Here is a 20638-nt window from a genome sequence, read left to right on the forward strand (position 1 = left end):
AGACACATTCTCTCCTGATGTTTCTCCCACATCTATGGCACACATCCTGCCACAGATGTGGGTGAAACATCAGGAGAGAATGTCTGGAACATGGCCATAAAACCTGGAAAAGTCACAGCAACCCAGTGATTCCGGCCATGAAAGTCTCGACAACACAGGAAGACACTACTGGGCCTTTCCAGACAGGCCCTATATCCCAAGATCTGATCCCAGGTTTAAAATGGAATATGAGTCCACACGGCCAGATAATTTGGGATAAACAGAAAATCTGGGATCAGATCCTGAGATATTGGGCCTGTCTGGACGGGCCCTCAATTGTTGAAAGCTTGCCTGCGGGTCTCCAGGTCAGTTTGAAGGTAAACGGGCCGACAGAATGTTGGATAAGCGAATATGTTGGATAATAAAGAGATTAAGGAAAAGCCTATTAAACATTAAATTAGGTTATGATTTTACAAATTAAGCACCAAAACATCATGTTATACAACAAATTTGACAGGAAAAGTAGTTCAATACTCAGTAATGCTATGTAGTAATTATTGTATTTACGAATTTAGCACCAAAATATCATGATATATTGAAAACATTGACTACAAAAATGTGTTGGATATTACAGAACGTTGGATAAGTGAGACTCTACTGTAGTCACAAACCTTTCCCACCTTAAGAGCCTTCCCTTCTTCTTCTCTCCTCAAGAGGGGTCTTCCTTCCACGGAGCTTCTCGTGTGAGAGAATTGCCCGTCCGCAAGGACGTTGCCCAAGGGACGCCCGGATGTTTGATGTTTTACCATCCTTGTGTGAGGATTCCCTCATGTCCTCACGAGGGGAGCTGGAGCTGTCAGAGGGAGCTCTCCCGGGACTCGAACCGCCGACCTTTCGGTCAACAGTCCTGCCGGCACAAGGGTTTGATCCACTGCGCCACCGGGGGCTCCCTAAGCGGCGGTGACGCATTGGGTCCCTAGAGGAGGCGGAGGGGAGCGCTCCATTCTAACTCGGCACCTGATTGGAGGACGGCTCGGCCTGACGTCACGCAACAGAGAGGCCGAAAGAGTATAAATAACGGCGCGAAGGCTCGTCATGAAGAGAGCGGGGTCTTCGGCGGTTAGGAGAGAAGCTTTCCCTCAGAATGACCCTGAACCGCAGCGCCCGCCTGAGCGTCCTGGACTGGCGGCGCGGGAGCACGCCCTTCGCGGCCCAGCAGCTTCAGCACCAGGCGGCTCTGCACCGGCGCAGCATGCCGGTCGACGAGAGGGAGCTCCGCGCGGCCCCCGAAGAAGAGGAAGCAGCAGCGGAGGAAGGGCGGCGCCAGGCCTCGGGCTCCTCGGGCTCGCTGGCCTCCTCCTCGGCCTCCTCCTCAGGCAGCGACGCGGAAGGGCGCCTCCACAAGGTGCTGCTGCTCGGCGCGCGCGGCGTCGGGAAGAGCAGCCTCGCGCGCGTCTTCGGCGGCCTGGAGGAGGGGCCTGAGGCGGAAGAAGCCGGTGAGTGGCAGGGAAGAGGGCGGGGCCAGAGGAGGGGCGGGGCCTCTGAGGATGCCTGCCATAGATGTGGGCGAAACGTCAGGAGAGAATACTTCTGGAACATGGCCACACAGCCCGAAAGACATACAACAACCCAGAATGGGTGAAGTTCGACGCCACTTTGCCAGGGCTCAACGCTAGGCCATCATGGAGTTATTCTTGTTGTTTATTCGTCAGCACTCTCTCCCGACATTTCGCCCACATCTATGGCAGACGTCCTAAGAGACTGTGAGGTCTGTTGGAAATTAGGAAAGTGGGGTTATATATTAGTGGAAGGTCCAGAGTGGGAGAAAACTCTTGTCCACTTGAGGTACAGTAGCGTCTCGCTTATCCAACGTTCTGGATTATCCAACACATTTTTGTAGTCAATGTTTACGATACATTGTGATATTTTGGTGCTAAATTCATAAATACAGTAATTACTAAATAACATAGTAGAGTCTCACTTAGCCAACACCCGCTTATCCAACGTTCTGGATTATCCAACACATTTTTGTAGTCAATGATTACGATACATTGTGATATTTTGGTGCTAAATTTGTAAATACAGTAATTACTACGTAGCATTACTGCATATTGAACTACTGTATTAGTGGAAGGTCCAGGGTGGGAGAAAACTCTTGTCCGCTTGAGGTACAGTAGCGTCTCACTTATCCAACGTTCTGGATTATCCAATGCATTTTAGTAGTCAATGTTTTCAATACTTCATGATATTTTGGTGCTAAATTCGTAAATACAGTAATAACTACATAGCATTACTGTGTATTGAACCACTTTTTCTGCCAAATTTGTTGTCTAACATGATGTTTTGGTGCTTAATTTGTAAAATCATAACCTATTTTGATGTTTAATAGGCTTTTCCTTAATCTCTCCTTATTATCCAACATATTGTTTAAAAGCAATGCAATGCAAATAGTCCAAAACTATTTAGCTGTTTGTGATTCCTTTATTTTATCACTTTTAAACTTATTTATTATGCAATGCTTTTCACATGAAATAAATAAATCCAACATATTTGCTTATCCAACGTTCTGCCGGCCCGTTTATGTTGGATAAGTGAGACTCTACTGTATGTGGAAGGTCCAAGGTGGGAGAAAGAACTCTTGCCTGCTTGAGGCAAGTTTGAATGTTGCAACTGGCTACCTTGATTAGCATTGAATGGCCTTGCAGCTTCAAAGCCTGGCTGCTTCCTGCTTGGGTGAACCGCAACTACACAGACAATAAGGGTGTATTCTTTGGAGTTGTTGAAATGCAATTTTATTTGTTTATTTTCAGTATCACAAACAGTGGTGTGATATTTTTGTTTTGTCCAGGCTGTATTTTTCCCCGGGCATTTTTTTCCCTCCTGTTAAGTAAAGAAAATGATTTTTTTTAAAGTGTCGCTTGAGTTTTATTCCTCTACGTCTTTTTCTATTAATGGCTTTACTGTGGAACTGTTTTCACAACAGTAAATCTGGAAGGGGAAAATAACTGGAATCAATACAAGGAGAACAGCTGCTGCTTTGCTCAGAGCAAGATTAAGGCTTCCATTTCTGTCTCCCATTATTTCAGGTTAATAACTGCGTTCAGCTGATACATTTTAGATTTCAGTTGGCATCTCACAAGAGCTTGTCCAGCCCTCCATCTTTAGAGACTTCTGCTTTGATGCACGTTTCAGGAATTTAATGAGCTATCTTTTCTAAGGAGGAGACCCTTCTACTTTACAGTAAATGGCACAGGGAAAGCCCCTCTTCCTTGCTCTCATGACTCTTTCTCTTTCTTTATAGGCAATACATATGACAGATCCATTGTTGTTGATGGTGAAGAAGCTTCTCTGGTGGTGTTTGACATATGGGAGCAGGTACGGTTTATATTCGTTACATGTTCTATTTTTCTATCATAACCTATCCTATATAGTCCATAGAGTGTCCATTCATATAGAGTTGGAAGAGACTACATGGGTCATTGTGGAGAAGTGGGGCAGAGGGGAATTCTTTTAAATCTTTCCTTTTTATTCTTATTCGCTTTAAATGGTAGTGTTACTTAGTTTTGAATATAGGTGACAGAGACTTGGATATTGAAAGAACAATAACAAGTTTATTTCAGGCACAGAGCTTAGTGGTTACAGTAACTTCTTTAAAGGCACTTAGATAATGGTTGCAAAGTTATCAACTGATCACTTTGGATCCAACTGGGATTGCTTCCCCTTCCTACTCAGACTCTACAAATAAATCTAAACAAGTCACCTAACTTGCTTAATTTAACACAACTAGAGATCTGAGTTTCTCTAACCTGGAACCAGTGTCTTCCCTGTGACTAAAATCACAGACTAACTGTTTTTTAAAACATTCCCTCCTTTTCTTCCAAGCGGCGGTTGGCTCCGCCCTTGTTACTATGGTAACCTGCCTCAGAATGCTGAGCTGGTTACCATCCCTCACGCACTGGTAACTAATACTTACCCTTTTAAACATAGTTAAACATGACTTTTAAAACGAAACCAAACATGACATCTATAAATCAAAATAAAAACACACTTCTTTACAGTCATCTAGTCCAACCCTCTGACATGAAGGGTGCACAATCAAAGCACCTCCAACAAATGGCCATCCAGCCTCTGTTTAAAAGCCTTCGCCACTTATTTATTTATTACAATAGTTATATCCTGCCCTTCTCACCAATAGGGGACTCAGGGCGGCTTACAATAAAACACAATATAAAAATATTACAAACAGTTCAATCAGTTAAAATTAAACCCAGTTGGGCCCCTGGTGGTGGCGCAGTGTGTTAAAGCGCTGAGCTGCTGAACTTGCAGACCGAAAGGTCCCAGGTTCAAATCCCGGGAGCGGAATGAGCACCCACTGTTAGCCCCAGCTCCTGCCAATCTAGCAGTTCGAAAACATGCAAATGAGAGTAGATAAATAGGTACCGCTCCGGCAGGAAGGTAACGGCGTTCCATGCAGTCATGCTGGCCACATGACCTTGGAAGTGTCTATGGACAACGCCGGCTCTTTGGCTTAGAAATGGAGATGAGCACCAACCCCCAGAGTTGGTCACGACTGGACTTAACGTCAGGGGAAAACCTTTACCTTAAAATTAAATACATTAAACATTGATAAAAAATATACATATAAATACACAATTGGCACATTTCGAGTCTGATAACTTGCTCATATATAGGCTGTAACTATTGTAGTTGCCTTAAAGAGTTTGGTAAATTTCCTTTTGTGGTCATGTTGGCCATACTAGCGGAGATATTTTCACAGTTACTGTCCCAGAAATGAGATATTTCTATGGCCTTGCCTTTTCATGGCTTCTTTTATGATACCCCTTTTCTTTGCTTGTCCTTATATGACAGTAAAGTAAACTCCAGAGTATCCAAAACTAAAAACAAGCAGAATGTATGTATACATCAATGTATTCAATGTATTTATGTAATAGATAAAGTAATATAATAAAAACATATATGTGATATGGCAGATGTCTGGATACCAGATTCTATCAAAAGAACCAGCTTTAAAATGAAAAGTATGTTTATAGCAGTCATTTCTGAGAGCAAACTTTTAACTCACTAATACATAATACATAGCTTCTGTATTTCAAGGTTTGCGCTCTGAATTGGTCACTATAAATATTCTTTATAAGTAAAGTCTCGCTTATCCAATGTTATGTATTATCCAACACAGTCTGCCTTTTAGTAGTCAATGTTTTTGTAGGCAATGTTTTCAATACATTGCAATGTTTTGGTGCTAAATTTGTAAATACATTAATTACTCCATAACATTACCATGTATTGAACTGCTTTTTCTGTCGATTTGTTGTGAAACATGTTTTGGTGCTTAATTTGCCAAATCATAACTTACTTTGACATTTAATAGGCTTTTCTGTAATCCCTCCTTATTATCTAACATTTTCACTTATCCAACATTCTGACGGCCCGTTTATGTTGGATAAGCGAGACTCTACTGTACTTTGGGAAATAGCTAAGTTTAATGTGTTGTTGAAGGAATCACTGGGTTGCTGTGAGTTTTCTGGGCTGTCTGGCCATGTTCCAAAAGCACTCTTTCCTGACGTTCTGCCCATATTTATGGCAGGCATCCTCAGAGGTTTTGAGGTCTGTTGGAAACAAGGCAAGTGGAGATTATATATCTGTGGAAGGTCCAGGCTGGGAGAAAGAACTCTTGTCTCCTTGAATGGTGTAATTAGCCACCTTGATTGGCATTGAATGGCCTTGCAGCTTCAAAGCCTGGCTTTTTCCTGCCTGGGGGCATCATTTGTTCGGAGTTGTTCGCTGGCCCTAATCGTTTCATAACAGAGTGCTTCTGAACATGATCATACAGCCCAGAAAACTCACAGCAACCCATATCTGTGTTTCTTTGCCTTGGTCAAAACGAGAAGACTTGTATAGACTATAGCACATACTATTCCGGACACTAAAACATACCACAAAATTCAGAAGGAATTCAAAGAGCGACAGAAGAAATCAAAAGTAACACTAACAGCACTAACAGCAAAGGAAAACCATAGTGCAAAGATTGAAAAAATGCACTTCTTTTAGACACGGAATATCTAAAAGTAAAAGGATCTTTAATGCAATGTTCTTTATTCCTCTTTTTTGCTCTAGGATGATAGCCAATGGCTCCAGAATCACTGCATGAAAATGGGGGATGCTTACATTATTGTGTACTCAGTGACGGACAAAGTTAGCTTTGAGAAAGCTTCTGAGCTACGCATTCAGCTGCGAAGAGCAAGGCAAACGGAAGATATCCCTATCATCCTTGTAGGAAATAAAAGCGATCTTGTCCGATCACGGGAAGTCTCTGTAGATGGTAAGAGAAGCTACGGCAATGTAAACTGAGATGTGGGGCAGATTTGTATTCGGGTTGGTGGAGTTCTGCAAGCCCAGGCCCATGGCTCTCCCTGCCTAGAGAGCAATGCATCTGAACAGGACCACTCACCCCGAAGGGGACTCAGGGCGGATCACATTACACATATAGGCAAACATTCAATGCTTTTAACATAGAACAAAGACAAGACAAACATAGGCTCCGAGCGGGCCTCGAACTCATGACCTCCTGGTCAGAGTTATTCATTGCAGCTGCTCTCCAGCCTGCGCCACAGCCCGAGCTGTGTTAAAAATAACTATTGAAAAATAAATTTATGAGTGATATTCAAACAGTGGGTTGCTGTGAGTTTTCCAGGCTGTATGGCCATGTTCCAGAAGCATTCTCTCCTGACGTTTTGCCCACATCTTATGCAGGTATCCTCAGAGGTTGTGTGGTCTGAACATTCACACTGGCCTCAAGCAAACAAGAGTATGTGCTCCCACCCTGGTTCTTCCACAGATATATAAACCTCACTTGCCTAGTTTCCAACAGCTGTACAGCCTCTGAGGATGCCTGCCACAGATGTGGGTGAAACGTCAGGAAAGAATGCTTCTGGAACATGGCCATACAGCCTGGAAAACTCACAGCAACCCAGTGATTTGACAACACATTGATTTTCAAACATTTTAATTGGAATTGTAAGGAGGAAAAAAGTTTCTAGCTGTCCATTAGGTACTACCGTAATTTCTATTTTCTTTTGGGATCCTAATTTTGGCTACATATAGAACCTCCATTTTCGAATTAACTTACCAGAGTCGCCAGCAAAGGCAAAGGGGAGGGACTGGAGGGAAAGTGATGCCTCTGGTCCTTCCTATGAGCTTTCATGAGGCATTTGCTTAACTGCTGAAGAAAGCGGGACATTGAACTTCATGGGCTGAAAGTTCAGACAAAATGATGGCTTTTGGCTCTTAACTTAGGTTCCTATCTTCCTCCTTTTCTCTTTCAGAGGGACGCGCCTGTGCTGTCGTCTTTGATTGCAAATTCATTGAAACTTCAGCTGCTCTGCATCACAATGTCAAGGACCTGTTTGAAGGGATTGTCCGGCAAATCCGGCTACGCAAAGACAGCAAAGAAGACAATGCTCGACGGATGTCCAACACGAAAAGAAGGGAAAGCATCAGCAAAAAGGCCAAGCGGTTCCTGGGGAGAATTGTTGCAAAGAACAATAAGAAAATGGCATTTAAGGCCAAGTCCAAGTCCTGCCACGACTTGTCAGTGCTTTAAAAATAGCTTTTGCTTTTTAGACCAGATGCTGTGTATGTGGGTTGTGAATGTGCCTGACTGTTAGGAATGAAGGGGGAAAACAGACCGTGAGCACAAAGCTACACAGCGGGAGAAAACAAAATCTCCTTCATGCCTTATGGTTCCTCAAACCAAGCCTTGGAAATAAGCTGACTGTGTCTTCATTGGTTACCAGTTTATAAGCTTCATATGTGTGTGCAAGCAACTGAACTAATTTCAAATTCAGCAGCTTTGTATGCCTACATTCTCAATGTGTATATTTGCAGACTGTCCTGTTTGGACATCAGGAGAAATGCCAGAATGAATGATGTGACATAAAATATGGGGGGAAAGTATCACCGGAAACATGTCTCCTTTGCAGAGCAAAACTTGAATACTTGTACGCAGGCTCGTACACCTTTCTCTTTGATACATATATCTATATATCTATATTATAAAAATAATCTTTTAAAAACTAAATGTGGGCTGGAGGGATGCCATTCAAAGTGCAATTGGCTCACTGGGGAAAAAAATCAAATACAGTAGAGTCTCATTTATCCAACATAAACGGGCCAGCAGAACGTTGGATAAGCGAATATGTTGGATAATAAGGAAGGATTAAGGAAAAGCCTATTAAAAATCAAATTAGGTTATGATTTTACAAATTAAGCACTAAAATATAATGTTCAACAACAAATTTGGCAGAAAAAGTAGTTCAATACGCAGTAATGCTATGTAATAATTACTGTATTTACGAATTTAGCACCAAAATATGATGTATTGAAAACATTGACTACAAAAATGTGTTGGATAATCCAGAACGTTGGATAAGCAAGTCTTGGATAAGTGAGATTCTACTGTATAACTTTTGACATTAATTTGCACTTTCGTTAACTGTTTAACTTGTTACTTGTTTACATGCAGATTTTTATAATAAAGTATTTCTGATGATTTCAAAAAGGGCTGCTGGTTTTCTTCAAGCCATCTTTCCTGTTTTTTTTTTCATGTCAGGAGTGACTTGAGAAACTGGAAGTCGCTTCTGGTGTGAGAGAATTGGCCGTCTGCAAGGACGTTGCCCAGGGGATGCTCGGATGTTTTTACCATCCTTGTGGGAGGCTTCTCTCATGTCCCCACATGGAGCTGGAGCTGACAGAGGGAGCTCACCCGCAGTTTCCCTGGATTTGAACCTTTAATATCTTGATACTGCCTCTTAACATTTGCCACTGGTGGTGACTGCCTCCTTCCGTCTAATTGTAGAGCCAACCTTGCATGTGCTTCCTATGAGATTGCTGCCTTTGGTTGTTCCATAAGGCTTTGTCTCATTAACCCAGTTGAAATAAAGCTCAACTGCTAGTCTTTTGAATATTTAAAATTGAAGACTGGACACATGGAAACATCCTATGGAATCCTTGGATTTGGCAGTTTAGAGAGGAGTACGAGGGTTGAATGAAAAGTAATGCCTCCACCTTCGTAACTCCTCAACAGATGGCTGTACTGGTGTGATATCTTGTTCAATATCCTCTACAGTTCAATTTGGCGGGAAGCCTTAGCATTGAATGGTTGTGTTGTTAAAGTGCGAAGTATGGAACCCTGCGCAGACGGTCAGCCAATGCAACTCACTGGGCTGTTTTTTTTTTAAAGCTAGGCAGTAGGCACCTCAAAGTCAAAACAAAGAAATGCAAAGATATATAATACAAAGCAATATTCCCCGCAATAAATTAAAATCATTGGACATAAGGCTGATATTGTTAAAACTGAAGAATGACATTTCTAAATGCCCGGGGAACAGAGAAACCTGAGGATAGTCTAGGGCTCAGCTAAGACTTCCTATGGAAAGCATCCATGAGCAAGCGGTCGCCAGAGAAAAGATCCCCACCATTACCACCATCCTCTGAGCCACTGTTATAAGAGTTGCTCCTCACAACACAGAGTTATATCGTTGTTTGTTTGTTTGTTTGACTCTAGAAGCAGTCATCCAAGGATCAGTTAAGGTAAAGGTAAAGATTTTCCCCTGGCATTAAGTCTAGTCGTGTCCGACTCTGGGGGGTAGTGCTCATTTCCATTTCTAAGCTGAAGAGACGGTGTTGTCCGTAGACACCTCCAAGATCATGTGGCTGGCATTACTTCATGGAGCGCTGTTACTTTCCCGCCAGAGAGGTACCTATTGATCTACTCACATATCCATGTTTTTGAACTGGTAGGTGGGCAGAAGCTGGGGCTAACAGTGGGAGCTCACCCCACTCCCCAGATTCGAACCGCCGACCTTTCAGTCAGTATGTTCAGCAGCTCAGCGGTTTAATCCGCTGTGCCACCGAGGGCTCCAGAATTGGTCTAGAAAGGCTAAAAGCCCAATCGTCAAATATGCTGATTATATGCCACAAGTTCTTGAACGGAATGTGTAGAAACAGTTGTAGGCCAAGGATCATGACAAAAAAAGTCCTTCGTTTCTTTTTCCCCAGAATAGCGAAGAGTGTGTATATCTCAGATCAAAGGCTTGCTAAAAAAAGCTCTTTCCCGAAGCCTGAAGAGTCTCCAATTTGTTCATCAGGGTGGTTTATTTTGGTTGGGAGTGTTGACACCACTACTTCAAACTGCAACTGATAGAAGGCCGATCAGTGGTCTGCAAACACCAGATAAATAGTACAAAGGACATCGTGACTTCCATGTGAGGCTTTGTATCCGTCTTGATTCTCCATAGAATTACACTTCTTTGAAACATTGACCCCATTTCCATGGCACCAGGCAGTGCTAATTTACTTACTTTGCTGTCACGGAAAGGATTATTGTTATGACTTGGAAGTTTTGAGCTAGTATTAGTGGATTGTTATGTTTGGCTTCTTTTGCTTCTTATCCTCTGGAAAGAGCAAAATTGGTTATCTGACTGCCGTTGCTAGCCTACTATGAAGTGGCTGAAATCATAAATGGGAAGTTATATCCCATACTCAGGTGGAAATTAGAACACATGTGTCCAAGCAACATGGATGGATGGCCATCTGTCGAGGGTGTTTTAAATGCGATTTTCCTGCTTCTTGGCAGGGGGTTGGACTGGATAGCCCAGGAGATCCCTTCCAGCTCTATGATTCTAACAAATGGCAAAAAAACCCCACAACGACGAATCTATATATACAGTAGAATCTCACTTATCTAACACTCGCTTGTCCAACGTTCTGGATTATCCAACACATTTTTGTAGCCAATGTTTTCAATATATCGTGATATTTTGGTGCTAAATTCATAAATACAGTAATTACTACATAGCATTACTGCGTATTGAACTACTTTTTCTGCCAAATTTGTTGTCTAACATGATGTTTTGGTGCTTAATTTGTAAAATCATAACCTAATTTGATGTTTAATAGGCTTTTCCTTAATGCCTCCTTATTATCCAACATATTCACTTATCCAACATTCTGCCGGCCCGTTTATGTTGGATAAGTGAGACTCTACTGTATAAAAGAGTGATGGCATCATGGCGACACACAAAACAACAAAACTACAGACCCACCAACCTCGAAATTTGACAACACAATCCATCATCCACGGCTCTAGGTTGATACAACAAAAAGAAAAGAAAAATAAAGTCCTAATTAGAGAGAGAGGAATAATTGCTTTTATCCAATTGCTGCCAGTTAGAAGGCTAAGCTCCTCCAACTTGGTCTCCTAGCAACCCAATAAAAATAATAAAAAACACAAAAAAAACAATTAAAAACACAAAAAAATAATACAATAAAATACTATACTATAATAACAGAAAATAACTAAAAATAATACAAGAAAATAATAAAATATAATAAATAAAAATATAACTTACAATAAAATTAATTAAAAAATACAAATAACGTCAAATAAAAATTACACAACAATTTTTAACCAATACCACCACCACTTTGCCACAGCAACGCGTGGTCGGGCACAGCTAGTAACACATAAGCTAGGAGCAGATGCATCAATCTGGGAAGTCTGCAATAAAACTGGGAAGTGAAAGATTATTCTCATTCCCCTCCAAGCTGTTGGGAGGGAAAGCTATTACTCCAGAGGACAGGATAAGAATCAGAATCAGACCTTAAAAAACTAGAGAGCAGGACCAAATATAACCAAAGGAATTTCAACAGAGGAAAATGTAAAGTATCATATTTTGGCAGAAAAAAAATGAAATGCACAGATATAGGATGGGTGACACCTGTGCTAAAAACAGTATGTGTGAAAAGGATTTAGGAATTTTAGTAGATCACAAGCTGTACATAAGTCAACAGTGTGGTGCAGCAGCTAAAAAGGAAACCAATGCAATTCTAGACTGCATCCATAGGAGTCTGGTGTCTAGAATCTGGATCAGTGGTTCTCAACCTGTGGCTCCCCAGGTGTTTTGGCCTACAACTCCCAGAAATCCCAGCCAGTTTACCAGCTGTTAGGATTTCTGGGAGTTGAAGGCCAAAACATTGGGGACTCACGGATTGAGAAGCACTGCTCTAGATTAAGGGAAGTAATGGTGTCCCTCTATTCTGCTTTGGTCAGACCTCACCTGGAACATCACTTAGTCGAGTTCTTGGCACCACAATTCAAGAGGGATATTGTCAAACTCTTGAGATTCAAAGCCTGGATACTTCCTACCCAGGGGAGTGCTTTGTTGGGAGGTGTTAGCTGGCCCTGATTGTTTCCTGTCTGGAATTCTCCTGTCTTTTGAGTGTAGTTATTTACCGTGTTTCCCCGAAAATAGGACAATGTCTTATATTATATTTTGCTCCCAAAGATGCTGTAGGTCTTATTTTCAGGGGATGTCTTATTTTTCCATGAAGAAGAATTCACATTTATTGTTGAACAAAAAAATGAACATTTATTATATACTGTGCAGTAGTTGTCATTACAAACCAGCATAACCAGACAAACTGTGAATCCTATCAATAATTTCTTATTACTACCAATATTTTCATGAAAAACTATCTATAGTATGTACATTTACTGATCCTGCATGCTCTGGTGTTCTGTTCATTGGGCATGTTTCCTAACAAAAACTTTTCTGGGTCTTACTTTCAGGGGAGGCCTTATATTTAGCAATTCAGCAAAACCTCTACTGGGTCTTATTTTCTGGGGATGTCTTATTTTAGGGGAAACAGGGTATTTACTGTCCTGATTTTAGAGCTTTTTAATACCAGTAGCCAGATTTTGTTCATTTTCATGGTTTCCTCCTTTCTGTTGAAATTATCCACATGCTTGTGGATTTCAATGGCTTCTCTGTGTAGTCTGACATGGTGGTTGTTAGAGTAGTCCAGCATTTCTGTGTTCTCCAATAATATGCAGTGAATTCCAGACAGGAAACAATCAGGGCCAGTTAACACCTCCGAACAAAGGATTCCCTCCAGGTAGAAAGCAGCCAGGCTTTGAAGCTGCAAGACCATTCAATGCATTTACATGTCCGCTTTTGAGTTCTGTTATTGATGTTTTAAAAGGTGCTTTTAGGATGTTTTAAAGATGTTTTAAAGATGTTTATAAATTGTTGATTTTAGCCGGTTCTTGTAAGCCGCCCCGAGCCCTAGGGGAGTGGCGGCATATAAGTTTGATAAATAAATAAATAAATAATCAAGGTGGTCAATTGCAACATTCACACTTGCCTCAAACAGAAAAATGTTCTTTTCCCACCCTGGACTTTCCACAGATATATAAACCCCACTTGCCTAGTTTCCAACAGACCTCACAACTTCTGAGCATGCCTGCCATAGATGTGGGTGAAATGTCAGGAGAGAATGCTTCTGGAACATGGCCATACAGCCCAGAAAACTCACAGCAATCCAGTGATTCTGGCCATGAAAGTCTTCAACAAGACAAAACATTTCTTTGAACAGACATTCATAATGCAAGAGGTTCTCCTGCTAATTTTGAGGATATAGGCTGCAATTACGAATTAACATTCTAGGGTTAAGCCTTCAGGTTAACATACTGAACATGATTATCAAAAACTGCACAGAATAAAAGGAGAGGGTGGGGCCAAGTCACCTAACAACAGTAACAACCATGTATCAGAAAGTATTTTCAAAGTAGACTTCTTGCCAAGTTTCCAAGGAATGTGTTTGATAAGGGCTAGCCAAGCCTGTGACCTTACGAAATGTTAGCCCAGTGTGGAAATATGTGACATATGGTGCTGATTCTGAGTAAAAATAGTAACATAGACAACTTTAGAGTCGATAAGTCAAAGCAGGTTTGCTTCGCACCTTGAGTAACTGGGCCACTGTGTGTGTCCTGACTTGAAATGTTTTTATTCTCAGATGCAAAAGGGAAACTGAGTGGTGCAGGGTGAACAACACAAGAGCTGGATTGATTCTTGTGCCCCAGAGGCTGCATGGATTTGCTTTGCATTGTACTGTATCTTATTTCATTATTTGTTTATTAGTTTTATTTTTGTCTGATACATAAAATATATAATTACTTGAAAGGCAATTTACCTTTATCATCATCATCATCATTTAATTACTTATTAATCGCCCTCCATCCAAGATGCTCTAGGCCAGGGGTCCTCAAACTTTTTAAGCCGAGGGCCGGTCCACAATCCTTCAGACTGTAGAGGGGCCGGATTATCATTTGGAAAACAACAACAACAACAACAACAACAACAACAACAACAACAACAAAAAACAAATTCCGATGCACACTGCACATGTCTTATTTGTAGTGCAAAAACAACAACAACAACAACGAAAGAACAATACAATATTTAAAAATAAAAATAATTTTAACCAACATACATTTATCAGGATTTCAATGGGAAGTGTGCTCCTGCTTCTGGCCAATGAAATAGTCAAGTTAATTAGGGTTGTTGTTGTTGTTGTTGTTGTTGTGTGCCTTCAAGTCATTTCAGACTTTGGGCGAGTCTAAGTCTAAAATGTATTTATTTAGTATTTATTTATTTACTGCATTTATTTACTACATTTGTATCACACCCTTCTGACCCCAAAGGGGACTCAGAGTGGCTTACAAATTATATGTACATACAATATATTATATTATTAGCATAGCACAATATTAGCATTATATATTACTTTATTGAACTATACCACTATACTGTAATATTATTAGTAATATTATATGTAATATAGAATATAGAATTAATATTATTATATGGTATTATTATTAGTGTTATATTGTATTACATTATAATATTATTATCAATATTATATGTATATACAATATATTATATTATAAAACTGAGGGCGGGGGCCAGGTAAATGACCTCGGAGGGCCGCATCTGGCCCACGGGCCTTAGTTTGGGGACCCCTGCTCTAGGCGATTTACAAGATAAAATTGTAAAGGATAAAAATACATACATACAAATACAGTAGAGTCTCACTTATCCAACATAAACGGATAAGCGAATATGTTGGATAATAAGAAGAGATTAAAGAAAAGCCTATTAAACATCAAATTAGGTTATGATTTTACAAATTAAGCACCAAAACATCATGTTTTACAACAAATTTGACAGAAAAAGTAGTTTAATACGCAGTAATGCTATGTAGTAATTACTGTATTTACGAATTTAGCACCAAAATATCACGATGTATTGAAAACATTGACTACAAAAATGCATTGGATAATCCAGAATGTTGGATAAGCGAGTGTTGGATAAGTGAGACTCTACTGTATTGATAAAAGTAACATAGATTAAAAGCTCTAGTAAAGAGCCAGGTCTTAAGTGCTAGGGTAAAAGGCCCTAACTCACGCATGGCTCTCATCTAGGGCTGCAAGGCATTCCATAAGGCAGGGGCAGAGATAGAAAAAGCTCTGCGTCTGGTCCTTTCCAAGTGCACTTCTCTAGGACCCGGTACATAAAGTAAGTCTCGTTGGGATAGTCGTTGCGACCTCCGATGATGGGAAAAGGAGAGACGGTCCCTAAGGTACGATGGGCCCTGGCTGTAAAGAATTTTAAAGGTCAGAACTAGCATCTTATATAGACCACGGTAATCAGTTGGAAGCCAATGCAGATGCTGTAGCACTGGTGTTATATGGCATTTCATGGGTGTTCTTGTGAGTAGCCTGGCTGCCGCATTCTGAACAATACGGAGCTTTCGGGTCGTGGACATCGGAAGGCCAACATACAGGGCGTTGCAATAGTCCAGCCTAGACGTGACCGTGGCATGGATGACTGTTGCCAGAGCCTCATCAGATAGATAGGGTGCCAGTTGCCTCGCTTGTCGTAGGTGGAAAAAGGCCTGTTTGCTGGCAGCAGCGACCTGAGCTTCCATTGTCAGCTGCGAATCTAAAACGACACCCAGGCTCTTAACGGAAGGCGAAGGAGATAGGGCAGCACCATCGAAGGTGGGTAGCAAGTGGGTCAGACCAGTCGAGCGACCATGCCAGAGAATCTCAGTCTTCGCCGGGTTCACCTTCAGTCTACTAGCACGTAGCCAGTTCGACAGAGCCTCCAGACATAAGGTGAAATTGTCTGGTATTGACGTTGCTCCAGGCTCCAAGCGCAGAAGGAGTTGGGTGTCGTCCGCATATTGATAGCAGTCTAGGCCGAAACTCCGAGCCAAACTAGCAAGGGGTCTAACGTAGATGTTGAAGAGAAGAGGGGAGAGAATTGCACCTTGGGGTATTTATTTATTTATTTACAGCATTTATATTCCGCCCTTCTCACCCCGAAGGGGACTCAGGGCGGATCACATTACATATATAACCAAACATTCAATGCCTTTTAACATAGAACAAAGACAAGACAAACATGGCTCTGAGCGGGCCTCGAACTCATGACCTCCTGGTCAGAGTGATTCATTGCAGTGATTAATCACAGCTGCTCTCCAGCCTGCGCCACAGCCCGGGTACCCCACATAGGAGGGGAGATCTGGTGGAGACTTGATCCATATACTCCATGCATTGACTCCGGTTTCAGAGAAATGAGTTGAACCAATTGAGGGCCTGACTGCGAACTCCGGACATGGCAAGACGGTGAATCATTAGATCGTAGTCAACAGTGTCAAACGCTGCGGTAAGGTACTCATGGCCCATGACCAGGGCGGAAGCCTGACTGGAAAGGGTCCAGGCCGGCTGTATCATCCAGAAATTGTTGCAATTGTCCCAGTACAGCCCGCTCTATCATCTTACCCAAGAATGGGAGGTTGGAGATTGGACGATAATTGGCAATGGTCATGGGATCCAAGCTGGGCTTCTTTAGCAAGGGACGAACACTTGCCTCTTTTAGGTTGTCCGGGAAGACCCCTTGTTCAAGAGAGCCATTGATGATATTACTCAACGGATCGAGTAGACCTTCCAGGCAGCTCTTCACCAACCAAGAGGGATCAAGGGAATAGGTGGTGATTTATAGTTTAATTTTCCCTTGCAATAGGCAGTAAGAGCACCTAAAGCTTTGGAGAGCTTCTGTTCAACCATTTCAAGGCTCCCTGCTTGAGCGGTGATGGCACGATCGTCAGCACAGATGACACTCTCTGTCCATTCTGGCAGTGGCTGGTCATTTGTGTAAATGTGCATAGTTTAATGACTCGTGGAGAGAAAAAGCAGGGTATAAATAAACATAAACAATCTGTTTTAGCAGGATTTCTACAGTTAATGGCAGCTACAGTGGGGGTGTGAGTAGAGATAACCATCAGATAAGTTTTACTTGGAGAACACTGAAGATGTACAATTGAACATTTAAAGAATAACTAGCTTTGTATCTTACTTGAGGCGGGGATGATTGATTGTGTTGGCAATTTTTGAGTTTGGGGGGTTTGGGGTTTTGTTGTTTTGTGAGTCGCCGTGATGCCAAAAGCCTTTTATATATATACTAGCTGTACCCAGCCACGCGTTGCTGTGGCGAAGTCTGGTAGTATGGGAAATAAAGTATTGAGGAATTGGTGGTAGTTAAGGTAAAAGGTAAAGGTTTCCCCCTGGCATTAAGTCCATTATGGGTTATATAGCTGTGTGGAAGGGCCTTGAGTCTACACTGCCATATAATCCAGTGCAAATGAGATAATCTGTGGAAGAGGCCAAAGTGAGGCCTAACTCGGCCTGTCCCCTGGGCTGAGTGGGTTGCTAGGAGACCAAGTGGGCAGAGATTAGTCCTCTAACTGGCAGCAATTGGATAAAAACAATTATTCCTCTTCCTCTAATTAGGACTTTACTGTTCTTTTCTTTTTGTTGTATCAACCTAGAGGCATGGATGATGGGTTTTATTGTCAAATTTCAAAGTTGGGGGGCCTGTAGTTTTGTTGTTTTGTTGGTCGCCATGATGCGTACTTGGAGAACACTGAAGATGTACAATTGAACATTTAAAGAATAAAGAGATGGGGAGAGAAGTATTTTTCTTTGCAGTCTTTCAAGTTTCCAGATTTACATGTCCGCGTCAGTCGAATGTTAAGATGAGAAAAGGTAAGGACTAAGGGGAGGAAATGACGTTTGCATCATCGCAATTGCAGTGGGTATGATCAGGTTGGTCATTCAGATATGATCGCTAGAACAATGTGTGCTTCTATTATATTATGTTGTGGTTTACTCACAATGGTTAAAGTTTGTTGCCAAGGGAACAAGGCAGGGAGCCAATCAAATGGATTTACAAAGTGAGCTTGGAAATGGGTCCGCAGTCAAGGATCAAACTGATCAATGCAGCCTCGGCTCAATGGAAAATTTTCCAGTATTTCCTGAGGCCAGCAAAAACTCCCCTTTGGAAAGATCCTGAATGGGGTCCCATGCCAAACAGAGAGAGTCACGTCCAGCAACAGGCACTGGGAGGTGTCCCGAAAAGTCCTGAACAGTGTGTTGGAAGAACAATTTTGGTGTAAAATCACTAAAATAGCAAGAAGAAATAGCAAATATTCATGACACTTAGGACTGACAATCACAATTTGGTTGTTCATAAGAATGCATTCTCACTAAGCACCAAATAAAAGCATTCGGAAAAATGAACATACTGCCCACATTCTCCAGATACAGGTTCCCTCCTGATGCATTTTATGACATTATCTATTTGTAAAGGCTTCCCTTTGATATTAAGTCTAGTTGATAGGCTTACCTTTCTCATGACTAAGAATAAAGGAATAAAAATAAAGGGAACCAACTGGAAACAAGTAAATGAATATCTCATGTTAAAGAATAAAAAAATATTGATATGATAAGAACTATTCGTAAAAACAAAACTATGTACAAAAACAAAGGGGAAGAAAGAAGAAAGGGAGAAAAGAACAAGAATAGACCACAAAAAATAGGAAAGGAACAGACCTCTGGAAGATACCAGGAAGTCAAAACAACCAATCATTTTTCTATGTAACATCGTTTCTCTATCCTGATAATTTTAGCCTATGTTTATATTTCCATTTCTTCTTCGCCTATGTGCTATATATATATATATATATATATATATATATATATATATATATATATATATATTCTTCTTCTATATATTGCAATTAAGTAACTATAACAATCATAACAAAAAAATTATTTTTTTGCAGAATATACACAATTTAGTGTAGGTAATACACATAGCAAAATAGATACTCTAACTTGCAGTCTTAAATCTGTTCTATTTATGTCCCTTTTTCATATATATATATATTAACCTTTCTTTTTCTCTTTTCTTTTTTCCTTTTTTCTTTTCCTGTTTCTTCTTTATTACTATTATATTATTATTGTATTATAAAAGAAATCTTAATAAAAAGTATTTTAAAAGAAGTCTAGTCGAATCCAACTCTGGGGGGTGATGCTCATCTCCGGCATTATCCATAGACACCTCCTAGGTCACGTGGCCGGCATGACTGCTAGGAGCGCCATTACCTTCCCACCAGAGTGGTACCTATTGATCTACTGACATTTGCATGTTTTCGAACTGCTAGGTTAGTAGAAGCTGGGGCTAACGACAAGAGCTCACCCCGCTCCGCACATTCAAACTGCCAACCTTTTGGTCGGCAAATTCCGCAGCTCAACGGTTTAACCCACTGCACCACTGCAGCCACGACTCCATCCATACTAGGGCTGTTTCCCAGCTCCAGTACATTGTATCCTTCCCAGGTTTGACCCGTTCATACCACACTAACCTGTTCTAATGGGTGGAAAGGGGTGCTGCAGATACAGAAGGCAAATGTAAGAAAATTAAGTTTTACGCAACACTAATCACATACTATAAACCTTACAACAGTAAATTTGTATTTTGAACCAATATGGACTATAATTTGCATCAAACAAAGCAAAATCTATGTGTTGTTGAAAACAGGGAACAATCAGAGCCAGCTAACACCACCCAACAATGGATTCCCCCGGCAGTAAGCAGCCAGACCTTGAAGCTGAAAGGCTATTCAATGCTAATCTAGGTGATTAATTGCAAGCTTCACACTTGCCTCAAACAGACAAAAGTTCTTTCTTCCACCCTAGACTTTCCACAGATATATAAACCTCACTTGCCTAGTTTCCAACAGAACTCACAACCTCTGACGATGCCTGCTATAGATGCATTGGTCTTTGAAGGTAAGGTAAAGGTTTCCCCTGATGTTAAGTCCAGTCGTGACGGACTCTGGGGGTTGGTGCTCATCTCCATTTCTAAGCCGAAGAGCCGGCGTTGTCCATAGACACCTCCAAGGTCATGTGGCCGGCATGACTGCATGGAGCGCCCTTACCTTCCCGCCGGAGCGGTACGTATTGATCTACTCACATTTGCGTGTTTTCGAACTGCTAGGTTGGCAGAAGCTGGAGCTAACAGCAGGCACTCACTTCGCTCCCCGGATTCGAACCTGCAACCTTTCGGTCTGCAAGTTCAGCAGCTCAGTGCTTTAACACACTGCGCCACCAGGGCTCCGGAACACACTCATACAGATGCACAAAAGAGTGGCAACTTTTTCAACTTCTTGAGGTCTTCAGCCTCCATAATCCAACCTTGGTTATTTTCGTTTTTTTTAAAAAAAACAACAACATGCTGTCCTATTGTTGATTCCATTACAATAGTGGAATGGAATCAACATTTTTGCAAACATTTTTGATGCTCTCAGTCATGTTTGAAGAGATGCTCACAAAATCCTGTGCCAAAATATTTGTGTGTTTCTCTTTCTTTTCCCAATCACTGTTAACATT

At 41.4% G+C, this 20638-nt stretch overlaps 1 protein-coding gene across 1 annotated transcript; it reads left to right on the plus strand.

Moving 5' to 3' along the window:
- The first annotated feature begins 1043 nt into the window (after window positions 1–1043).
- Window positions 1044–8557, plus strand: rrad (RRAD, Ras related glycolysis inhibitor and calcium channel regulator). Its single transcript, XM_003225365.4, has 4 exons — window positions 1044–1475; window positions 3281–3354; window positions 6115–6319; window positions 7323–8557. The coding sequence occupies exons 1-4, from the start codon at window positions 1124–1126 to the stop codon at window positions 7598–7600; spliced, it is 909 nt and encodes a 302-aa protein (XP_003225413.3). The 5' UTR covers window positions 1044–1123; the 3' UTR covers window positions 7601–8557.
- The last annotated feature ends 12081 nt before the right edge of the window (window positions 8558–20638 follow it).

The sequence above is a fragment of the Anolis carolinensis genome, unplaced genomic scaffold (assembly GCF_035594765.1).
Source record: "Anolis carolinensis isolate JA03-04 unplaced genomic scaffold, rAnoCar3.1.pri scaffold_9, whole genome shotgun sequence".
NCBI lineage: Eukaryota > Metazoa > Chordata > Lepidosauria > Squamata > Dactyloidae > Anolis > Anolis carolinensis.

Bases quoted from the DNA above. Each gene is read 5' to 3' on its own strand.
- rrad (XM_003225365.4), top strand. From the start codon at position 1,124: ATGACCCTGAACCGCAGCGCCCGCCTGAGCGTCCTGGACTGGCGGCGC. The intron at 1,476-3,280 runs GTGAGTGGCAGG...CTTTCTTTATAG, and splicing joins GCCTGAGGCGGAAGAAGCCG to GCAATACATATGACAGATCC. The intron at 6,320-7,322 runs GTAAGAGAAGCT...TTTCTCTTTCAG, and splicing joins ACGGGAAGTCTCTGTAGATG to AGGGACGCGCCTGTGCTGTC.